Consider the following 12131-nt stretch of genomic DNA (forward strand, 5'->3'; position numbering starts at 1 on the left):
TTTGTCATTGTTGCTAAAATTATTTAAGCGGAAGACTGCATATTTTCATTATTATTGATGACACGTGAAAGATTTACTTTCACTTACACTTTTTTTAATTTGTTTTCTAACGACCAACACATCGAAATTCTGGTTGCTCTAATTAAGATGAATTAAGAAATTTGTCATCTGTGTAGTGAACGGATGCATATAAATCTTTTTTTTGTGACGACAGGTATTACAGGCAACGGCATTTTGTCGTGTTCTCCACAATACTTTAAAGTCGAAACGATATAGCGCACGTGCTTCATATATAGCAAAGGTGTGCGAAACGTGAAAATATTTCTAACAAGAAACCACTGTACTATTTTAGGATTGAAAGAAATTATCAAGACATTTCTACGAGAATTTGTAGCTGAAAGTTTCTAGGAAATTGCACCAGGTACACGGAGGAATGAGAAAAAATGATTTAGAGCGCAATCGCCACTTCAGAATATTTTGATCAGAAACATGTGGTCAAGAAACGGCGAATCAGATTTCTACTGCAACATTCTTTTATAAACCAAAAATTGAGCGCTCTATTTTGTCATTTGATTCGTTTTAAATTAATAAAATAAATAAAATAAATATACCTCGTCTCATTGTTTATCAACAACGTATTTATAATTTACGGAGATTTTGAAAATAGTATTTATTAAAAAGTAATTTAACCGGCGCGACAGTGTGGGCAGTAACGAGTCTGATTCGATGCGCGCCCGTGATAAATTATGTTTATTAAATACTATTTATAAAGTCTCCAATATTCAGAATAAAATGAGGAATACGAAATATTTTTCCTGACTTTTATCTTTGCAATGTATGCAATTCGTTTGTAAGCTAAAGTTATTAAAAACGTCTTGAAGCACGAGCCTCATAACTGCTAATTCATGTACAATGCAAGGCTTAAAATTTGTTAGAGCAAGAGAATATCAAAGTGGTATTGTTCCATATTGTTCCCAAGCATGCAGGATTTTTTGCGAAGCTTTTTTAAAACTTCTGTGTGACCTGGTTGTAAACTATGCAGAAAGATCGTGTCATTTTTTGTTCTCTTTTACTGAAGTGTGTCTAATTATTGACTGTTCTTTATTGGGTTAGAACTGTTGCATATACTCACGCAACTTTTAACTTTTAACGCATTTTTCGCGAAAGGAGCTGGAAAAAAAAAAACACAAAGATCATCTTATACTTTATTTATAAAACAACAAACAGTGTCTATATATTATGTGTTTATATATTTTATATACATAATAATCACGTTATGTGTAACATTGATCCAACATTATTTACAGAAATCGGGCGAACAACCACAGATTTAATGTAACGAATCATGTGTAATCCTCAACCTGTTGAGCAAAGTACATTTTATTTCAATTGATGGGTATTAATTGTATCGAATGTTTGAATTAAAATTGCCAACAAAAAGTTCGACGTTTTGTAAACAGTTTCCAAGTTGTCGATGCAAATTTAATAAGAGCAATATGAAAATTTTCAGACGTTTCATTTCCTTAAGTTGAAAAATTGACGTGTTTCCTAAGATCTAACGATAACGTCTTACACTTGTGTCAACGTCTGGAAACCTGGAGATCGTCAGATTGACTCTATCTGTTAGCCGTCGTGGAAGAATTCCCTTCCTATTCTTCACTCGTTAAATAAATAACATTCAGACAGCCAGGGAAACCACTTACGTAAAACGTCTTAGCTCGGAATTCGATTTTGAAGGCATAACAATTTTCGAGGAAATTTTTTTCTAAAATTTGCTTTTTATTTTGAGAGCCATCTTGCGCCGCCTCATGGTTTGAAGTAAGCGTTATTTCCCACTAGCGGAAGCGACGTTTTCTAAGATTCATACGAAAGGAAAGACAAAAGAAGACCGATAAATCATTTATGAATTAGATTTGGATGTTGGCTAACAATATCCGTAAAAATTCTGGCCTAGTGTTGGGTGAATTGATCAAAGCTTAGCCTTCTGTAGCAGCTGTTAAATCAGATCACGCGCCATTTAGCAGACATTCATCACGAACCAGGGTAAGCAACGTTAGTTCGACTCGGTTGTATCGTGTGCAGAAGTGGTCATGACATGTACAGAATATGTGTTTATTTACAACTTTCCCATAAAAGTTAATCCTGTCGATGTAATAGGAAATAAGTTTCCGGAAATTTACTTGCTGAAGTAAAGTGGTTTCTTTAATCCTTTTTACATTAACAGGGAATTATTAGCCTTCCCTTTGTAAGTCGGCCAGCACCAGTTTTCACAATTTCCTTCCTAATATATATTACACTGAAATCGGAAAATTTCTGATAAATATTGACATGGCTACATTTATACAAAATGTAAAAATCACAATCGCAATCTTGAAAACTATCTTAAAAACTAACTAAAACTCTCTTTTTATAAATCTATAACGAGTTAGAAAATATTTATACAGGGGTAGGTATTAAGAGCGAATTAACGACTCTAGAAGAAGCTTTCAAAACGTACAAACTTCGTCATTTCCTTTCAATTTGAAAAACTTTATAAATAAACACTTGAAAAATAATTTTTTGTGCGATGTAGAGCTTGAGGATCAACAAGAGCTTAATTGTTGGGCAAAGAAGAATAATCATGGACAATGTAACTTGGTGGAACAAGGGAAAGCTCTCAGCTGGCATGACACGGCTGCACATTGGGTTGCCTACGCTTAAAATTCACAGAAATAAAAAACTAGATTCCTGACGTGCACAATTAAAATTCAGTGCTTTTTCCGAATGCGTAAAACGAATTTCTTTTTTTCTTTAATTTTGATATGAATATAACCTCAGCTAATTGCACAAAGAGCTTCTTCTAAAGTCGAGTCCCTATTCTATTATGGATAATACAGAATTGGAACAAACTATGTTGCGAATTAAGCATCCAATATCGATTTTCTGTAAAGTTACTATTCCAAAATCGTATGGGAGTATTTGGCGATAGATTTGCTTAGAATACGAGAACAAGACGATCTCGACATCGTGCTGCGCTGTAAGCGCTGCCAGCTATGTAAATTGGTGCAATCGCTTTCAATATTAACGAATTTCAGTTTTTACCCGCACATAAAATAAATTCAATTTTCGAACCGCGAATCCACATATTCATGTTGCAACAATTACGAATTCCATTCTATATGTACGTTTAAAGCTCAGCATGATTTTATTATACTGTTTTCATTATGTTCGAATGAATGGAACATTATTCATGAATTAAACTACATTTTACTTTAAACAATAAAGTTATACACTCAACTTCATATCAAGTTGAGCAAATTTTAATTAATATTAAAGCATGTGTTTGTAGACATTTCATTTGGATGCTAACTCGCAAATAGTTGGACATATATAGATATATACAAGTTGGTCAGGAGTCCGTTCAATTTTAGTTTGATATCATTTCTTATTTATAAAAATGAAAATTTAACTGATTCGATGCCAAAGGACTCCTGTAGCGTTAAAAGTAGGTACAAGATCTTCCAGTCTTCAGAATACTGAGTATCTATGTTGGTTCTGTTTCGACTTAATCTTAATATTCAAGAAAAGAAAGATCTTGTGGAATGAAATTTTACAATTATAATGTAGATACACACAATAAAATTATTTATATCACATGTTTTTCTTGTTGTTCATTATATTAATAAATATATTTTATGCACTAGTTCTCGGAACGTTCGTAAGCTTCCAGTGTCTATGTTTCGATTAAAAAGAACTTGTATATTGAGAGTCTTCACTATTTAAGTTCTTAGTCCGAAAATACTATAAAGATGACCTTTTAGCTGCAACTTATCGAAAGATAATCGTCCGTTGATGTGCGAAAAATGAAAGAAAATAACTTCCGGAAAGTGTGCAACGAATTGATTCACTAAAAGGTTACCTCAATCGAGCGGCATAAACACGCGAAACGGACTTATTTTGTTTGAAATGATTTCAATTTGGCTGTAAAGTATCACCGACTGAAACCGGCACAAACTGAGAATTCCCATGTAAGTAACGGTTACAGTAAGTTGGTCCATCGCGGCACCTTGATATGATAGTATAATTAGGTTATAGTTATTATACGGGTCAATGGGTCACCCTTTCAGTCACCTGCACGTTTAATTAAAATTGTTGCACCAATAAGACAAGGGTCACCTTTGGTACGCCAATAACCAGCCAACCAATACAAGTATCAACGTGGGAGAAATTAGTCCCGAAGGGGCGGCGTTGCCGTGGTGGACAGCCGCCGGAAGCTCACCTGCAAACATAAATGTAACCTGTTAATGTAACATCACTGAATTAATTAACCACAAAACCTTACTCAAAATCATTGTATGAACATTGCATGTTAGGGTTCATTACACCGGATACAACACCAGTGCACGTGCTTATGTATTGTTTTACCTATCTGATAAACCTATCTCTAACAATTTTTAAAATTACTGTTTACTAAATAATTGGACAAATATTTAGTTAAATTTACAATGATGCTACAAATTTAATATTATTCTTTTTGTGACAAATATGGAAATGTTTGTTTATTTTATACAAAAAATTCATTTTCAATCTTCCAATACGAGTAATGAAACCATCAGCGCCATTATACTGTTATTTATTTATATTTTTAGTAACCCGTGGTTTTCAAACCACAGAATTTTGTTTTGAGCTAGAATTAACCTGCCGTCAGTGGATTTTATTAAAAATGTATTGCATTAGTTTTTGCATATTCACATTTTGTGTTTGTCGTCATTATTTATAAATAAAGTACATACATATTTTTTATAATATCTACAAATGTTTCACCGTAGTAATAATAATTAATTATTAATTATACATCATTTTACGCAGAATTTTCCGCAGATTCCAAATCTGGGATTTCAACTCAGATCCGACAACAAATAAATAAGTTATGTCCGATTAAGGTTTCAGATAGTTGATTTTCATTTTTCCTAATTTTTCCTGATTTTTAAAGTTAAATTTCTCGGAAACTATTAGAGATATTGAGATGCGGCTTGCGTTATTGTTTTTCTCGGCTCATTTTACATATGAAATAGTTCTCAAAAGCCCAAAATTTGATAGTCGATTTTTCGCAAAAAAAATTCCGACTCAAACGATGAAAATTTTTCAATTTTTTGATTTTTGGGCTCAAACTATTTGTCCGATTGATTTCAATTTTGGCCAGTAGATAGAAGTCGAGCTCCTCTTTCGATTGATGTAAACACAGGTATTAAACGTCGTTTTAAAGAATTTTTAAATTTCGTCAACAAATAACTGAGTTATGGTCGTTTGAATTTTTGGGTTGTCGCCAGAGAGCCAAATTTTTGAAGGTTCGAAACAATTCGTGCTCAATATTTCGGAAACTATTACAGATATCGAGATGTGGTTTTTGCATCATCCTTTTTCTTGCGATTCTTTACATAAAAAATAGTTCTTAGATTTTCCAAAAGTCAAAAGTTGCAGTTTTTGCAAAAAAAATCCGACTCAAACGATGAAAATGTTTCTATTTTTGATTTTTGGCCATAACTCGTAAACTATTTGTCCGATCAATCTCAAATTCGGCCAGTAGATTGATCTTGAGCTCCTCTTTCGATTGATATAGAACACAAAATTATTAAACGTCGTTTTCACTTTGAAAATAGTGATAGAAAATCACCCCAAAATGACCTCTTTATAGATATTTACATAACAAGTACAGAAAGTGAGCAATTTCGCACGAGTGTAAATGTAGATGCACGAGGCGCCAGCCGGGTGCAGATATTACACGAGTGCAAGAAAGACACTGTTCGACGAGTTGTGTACACTATTTTTCCTACGATCTTCCATCATCAGGAAGAAACCATAAGCCTTGGCAATAGTTCATTTCTTATTTATTTTAAATATCATTTTTTACGACCTCATATAAAAGTGACGTATTCCACATAGTTAGATGGTTGATGTATTCGTACATCAATTTACGAAAGTAAAAGTTACTAGTGTGATATGAATATATCTGCACAGACCTGTCAAAAGTGTCTTGTCAGAAACGACCTAACCAATTCATTTTTACCATTATGCATGTTGTTTTGCAGTGAATCGTCTAAATATTTAAGACAAAAATTCAAGAATTACAATTGTATTTCAATTTTGACAGGTCTGTGCGGATATATTCATATGACACTAGTGACTTTTATTTTCGAAAATGGACGTACGAAAACTTCAACTTTCGGAGTCATTTAACCGTGTGAAAAACGCCACTTTCATATGGGGTCGTAAGAAATAGATATTTACATAACAAGTACGGTAAGTGACCAATTTCGCACGAGTGCAAATGTAGATGCACGAGGCGCCAGCCAGGTGCAGATATTACACGAGTGTAAGAAAGACAGTTTCCGACGAGTTATGTACACTATTTTTCCTACGACCTTCCATCATCAGGAAGAAACCATAAGATGTGACAATAGTTCATTTCTTATCTATTCTAAATATCATTTTTCTACGACCTCATATAAAAGTGACGTATTCTACATATTTAGATGGTTGATGTTTTTGTACATCCATTTGCGAGAGTAATAGTCACTACTGTGATATGAATATTTCCGCACTGACCTGTCAAAACTGATTTGTCAGAAACGACCTAACCAATTATTTTTTACCATTATGCATGTTGTTTACAGTGAATTGTCTAGATATTTAAGACAAAAATTCAAGAATTACATTTGTATTTGTAAAATAACTGTAAATTTTGACAGGTTTGTGCGGATATATTCATAGCACACTAGTGACTTTTACTTTCGGAAATGGACGTACGAAAACTTCAACTTTCGGAGTCATTTAACCGTGTGGAAAACGCCACTTTCATATGGGGTCGTAGGAAAAAACAGTTTTTGGCCTCATGAATTGTAAACGTCAAATTAACATTCAATTGACAACTTCGGAAACACTTGATTTACAAGCGCCCTGGACGTTTACACACGCCGTGCGGTAAAAATTGCCCAAATCGTCTGCTCTTCAGATGCGTTTATAAATTAAAATCACTTTACCATAATGAAGATTGATCACCAAGGTGGAATCTACCTAAATTAATATCTCAATTAAGACAATATTTCTATTTTTAAAGTAATATTAAAACGTTTTTTATACAACGCCATCTTGTGTACTTTTTGTGCACCAACTACAAAATTGACAGAATTGACAGATGATGAAATTTACAAATGTCAGATGTGACAGTTTCATGAATTTTGAAAAACCCAATTATTTAAATTAAAATTTTTCGGCCAAAAAGTTTAATACAACTCTTGTGCGTTAACCATTTTACAGCGCTCAATCATTAAAGCACTCCGGCTACACCGTCGTGCTTTAAACTGATTTCGCGCTGTAAAATGTAAGTTACCACACGCGACTGTAAATAACTATTTTGGCCAATGCCTCGTCTATTTGTTAAGCAAACTTAACAAATTTTGGCTCGCTTTACGCAGAATAACACGCTGAATCCAAAAACGCAATTTTTAATTTTTGTCAACAAATAACTGAGTTATGGCCGTTTGAATTTTTGGGTTATCGCCAGAGGATCAAATTTTTGAAGGTTCAAAACAATTCGTGCTCAATATCTCAGAAACTATTACAGATATTGAGATACAGTTTGAGCTATGGTTTTTCTCGCGATTTTTTACATAAAAAGTAGTTTTTAAATTTACCAAAAGTCGAAAGTTGCAGTTTTTCGCAAAAATTCATGACTAAAACTATGCTAACCTTCTGATATCGATATTTCGCTTATTTTTTGGAGTAAACTTAAGTTATTAATAACATTAGCCTCTGATCATTTGAAAAATTAATTATGCAGGATATAAATATCACGTCAAAATTTTGAAATGTTTGCACAAAGAAAACTCAAAAATGAAAAATGTTTGCATGGTTCCTAAATCTTTTATGAAAAACAACAATAACATTAGTCTACTAATCAAAGTAATCAGAGTACTCACCATCCTGTGTACAGAGTGTCCCATAACAGAGAAACGGCAACCATTTTGACCCAAAAGTTTGAAAGTTAAGGCAAAAAAAAATTTTCGTCTTTTCTCGAATACTATTAAACTTAATCAATTTTTGATTTTGAAATTTACCATCTGTATTGATATCTGGAGCGCGAGTTCTGGTATACCTGTATGTATTACTCAATTTATTTAACGCCCTTGTAGCTATTTCAGTTTGAAAAATCAAAGAACATTTAATATTTTTGTTCTAGAGCGTCAAGAGATCAAAAGTCTCCAAGAACTTGAACGAGCAGAAAAAAGAGTGTAAATATAAAATCTGAAAATTTTTGTGTGCTCGGGTCAAACTTGTATTAACAAGATCATGTTTCCATTACGAATTAGAATAATAAGATTTTGTTGGAATCAAAACCTTTATTTTTGTAATATTCAATTTTGATTGTTTGGTACGAGTTTAAAGTCAGCTCGAGTCTGGTGTTTTTCTTGGATATAACATGTGCTACACTGTTTACATCGGAACTTTCTAAACCAGTTGACTGTTTTTCCCGTGAGGTTCTAAGTTTCCACAAAAACTTTTTATTGGTCTTAATATTATAACTTGCCCATATCAGTTTTTCGTTGACGGTTTTAATAATTTTTCTATTAGGAGTTGGCAGATGGAATTTGTTGCACGTTTTTTAGTTGCAACTTGCCAAGATAAAGTTTGATACAAATGTTAGATTGAGAACATAACCCTCTTATTCTGTCTTACTTAATTGATTGGAGCGAGGGTTGTAATATATGAGGTTTAATCCTTGGAGATTTAGTGCAGTTGTTGCTTCGAGTCAACTAAAGTGCATACAAACAACAAGAAGAGTAAATAATGTCATTTCCAGAACTAAAAGCTCGCTTTAATTTTTTTCGAGTTTATATAAAAAAGCGTTGGTTGTGAAGATTCGCTTTAAATCCGATTTCTAGGAGGTTTTCATTTGTGTTGGGAGTTGTTTTTATTTAGTAATAAAATGGAAGCGACAATATTTTCAGGCGTTCCATAAAAAGTTTGAGTCTAAAGAAAAGGTTGTACAATGTTAGGACACTTGCGGTTTTATGGATGATGTCCAATCGTTACAAATGGCAAAAGTATTCGTCAGCGTCTTCTTGATCGATTATTGGGTGTGGCATTTACAACTATTCCTGAACATGTCATCAATTCCCATTTCTAAGTAGGTGATTTAAAAAAAATATGATCGCGGTGGACTCACAAGAACTGCATATGGCAGAGGTATTGATCGGGTCGAGGGTTCGAGATGTGATTAGCATTTTGAGATTTTTGATTTCAGGTTTCATTGACGGACGTTAAGATTCACCGTTTTAATTAATATTTATGTTCCCATTTACAGTTCAGTTATCTCTAGGTCAGATGGAATTTGTGGGCTATCATTCGGGCAAATTGCCAAAAAGCCTGAGTAAGAAATGTTGAGAGAATAGATGGAGCTCCAGATAAAGCTCAGAGTTTTAGTGCGCTACAGCGCATAATGACTAATTATTCTATGTAGGTCTTAATTCTGCAGAAACTGAAAGGTGTTGTCATTGTGCAGGTGGCACGTCGACGCAATAAAGCCGTAATCAGTGTAACTCAACAACCCTTCATTGCGTTAATAACTCAAGGAAAATTTCTTATTAATTTTCTACACCATATTTATACGTCCTTCGACTCCGAAATCAGAACTATCTCAACTTCTGGAAATCCAATAAGTTTCTACAATTTATAACTTGACTAATTATTACTACAAACATACTGTTTATGGCTAAGGCAATAATTAGTCCGCTCTAATTTATTGAGACTATTCGAATAATTTATTTGCAATTGTCAATATTTGTTATGTTTTGGGAAAACTCGCCCGTATTAATTCGACTGAAATATTGCACAATAAATGGCTTTACGTGTCATTTTCGATAAAGAATTTACATCTACCGCCGTAATGAAAAAATTCATTTTGTCACTCTGTATCAATTTATTATTTTAAGCTTGAATTCATTAGCGAACTTAGTAAATTTGATGTGACGCAAATCAATGATGCTTCAACCCACAGACCCGATTGCTAATTACACCACTGCAAACCAAAAATCACAGCTGTGCAATAAAAATTAGATCGTCATATTAAAGCGTGTAAATTCCAGTTAGAATGAGAATGCATAACAAACCACGAAATACTTCACAAATTCAGTCAACACGCGAATTCATCATAAAACTTGGATAATTCAAGTTCAGCTCTACATTCATTTCGACTGGCTCTTTTATCTCGTATTGTAGCATACCTATAAGACTCTGGTTACTTGAAAATGTTTACTGAAAATATTAGATCCATTGTGCAAGAATTGAATTTCTATAAATGATCCATGCATCATACATTATCTGTAGTAAATCTTGTGAAGACTCTCGTTTTATTATTTCGTCGACTACTAATGGTGGAAACCGGCAAAATTTAGGAGGACATATTTTAGATCAATACTCAAACTTAATTTGGCTCTGACAGTTATATTATATCCATCAGATCCCCCAATATATGGAAAGTAAAATGATGATATAATCATCAAGTACTAGTTCATGAGATTAAATTTATGGTGCATAAAAGCAGCGTAAAAAACGTATAACATGTTCAATCCCGGAATAGTGACTTTTGTTTGTCCGATGCGCTTAATATACGACATATTTTTCACTCTAAAAAGATTAATGATATTGCGTTTTTTTTTTTTATTTTCGGATTCGCCAGACTTCACACTCTTTGTCTGCTTTAAAAATGTGAATCACAATTACTTTTACTGTTTAAGAAGTGAAAGGATGGCACCTTTTTTGGAACCTCAAAAAATGTTTAGTTTCCTTTCTTGACTTGGGAAATATTCGCGAAAAGAGAGGAATGATTTATTAGAAGACTATGCAAAGATTCATTTGCAAAAAAGACCCATCAACTACTTTTTAGAGACACTAAAGCTCCAATAAATTTTACTCTGTAGGTACGTGTGAATCCTACCGTGCAGCTTATTTTCGAAACATAATATACAAGACATTTCAACGAAGATATAGCACCCTATTTCAAGAATTGAGGACATGCAACTGAAAAGAAGTTATCTAGGAACGCTTTGTGCAAAAAATGCATATTTTGCGAACCTGTTGACACAATTCTCTGAAACTCTGAAAGTTATTAATCTGAAAGAAATTTCATAAATGTGCGAAACGGATTATTTGTCGAATGGTAAAGGAACCTAAATGTTGCACTCGGAGTCTTTGGACTTTTCTAGACTTTTCCGGATTAGTTTTATTGTGGTGGTGGACAATGAAATACCGGTTTTATTACTTGTACAATGTGAGTTCCACCGACGCGAAAAGTTTTACAATTTATTTTACTTATACTGAATCATTTTTGGATTTGCAATTTTTTGTCAACGATAAAGTCCTGCTGGTGGTGGTGAGCGCCAAATAAACGGTCTGAGCAGCAGCTATCTTGTAAAGTTCATCATTTAACGGGACGGCATGTATAATTGGTGTAATTAGAGCAATTAGAATCCGAATGGTAAGGCCACAGCAACCACATGAATATCGTATAATAAAACCGATTTACTCCCTGCAATTTGTGATGCTAATTATAGCAAAACAATTTGAAATATGCGGATATAAATCATAAGACCTGATTGGTATTTAATTATAATGAAAGCTTAATCGATATCAAAATATACAATGAGAATGAACATTGTTAGTCTTTATTCACTCCCTTATGAGCAATTTTGGGGTTGAATGAGCCACTTGAATTTCGAAACTCATGCGAACTCAAATTCGTGTGATCTGGTGCAAAAACTAAACATTAATAAAAGTGTTTAAGCTTTTTGTTTACTCTAATCCATTTTGTGGTGTTATCTTTTATTCAAAAAAATCTGATACATCAGAGGAGTCTAACGAAAAACCTACATCAAGTTCACCGTTGACAGATAGGGGTAAAAAATATAAACATGTTCGTTTCTCCACATAAGCCAAAATGCTATTGTCATTTTACTACCCACCCTCTATTTTACTCTTTCTCATCCCTCTCCGCATTTTATTTCCTATAATATAAAATAAAAATAAACAAACTCGCACGCTCTCAATAAAATTAAACATGTAACCGCGTTTCCTACATCAATAAATTTCAACAG

The 12131-nt window shown here is 33.3% G+C and overlaps 1 protein-coding gene across 1 annotated transcript in view; it reads right to left on the bottom strand.

The window, feature by feature from the left end:
- Positions 1 to 1191: 1191 nt before the first annotated feature.
- LOC148167582 (uncharacterized) overlaps positions 1192 to 12131 on the bottom strand; it is a 128204-nt gene continuing 117264 nt past the window's right edge. Inside the window, exon 7 of the mRNA XM_088047907.1 lies at positions 1192 to 4258. Coding sequence (XP_087904033.1) covers positions 4152 to 4258 — 107 coding nt within the window. The 3' untranslated portion in view covers positions 1192 to 4151. The remainder of the gene's footprint in view (positions 4259 to 12131) is intronic.

The sequence above is a fragment of the Gnatocerus cornutus genome, chromosome 10 (assembly GCF_029298725.1).
Source record: "Gnatocerus cornutus isolate USDA-ARS CGAHR chromosome 10, icGnaCorn1.1, whole genome shotgun sequence".
Taxonomy (NCBI): Eukaryota; Metazoa; Arthropoda; class Insecta; order Coleoptera; family Tenebrionidae; genus Gnatocerus; species Gnatocerus cornutus.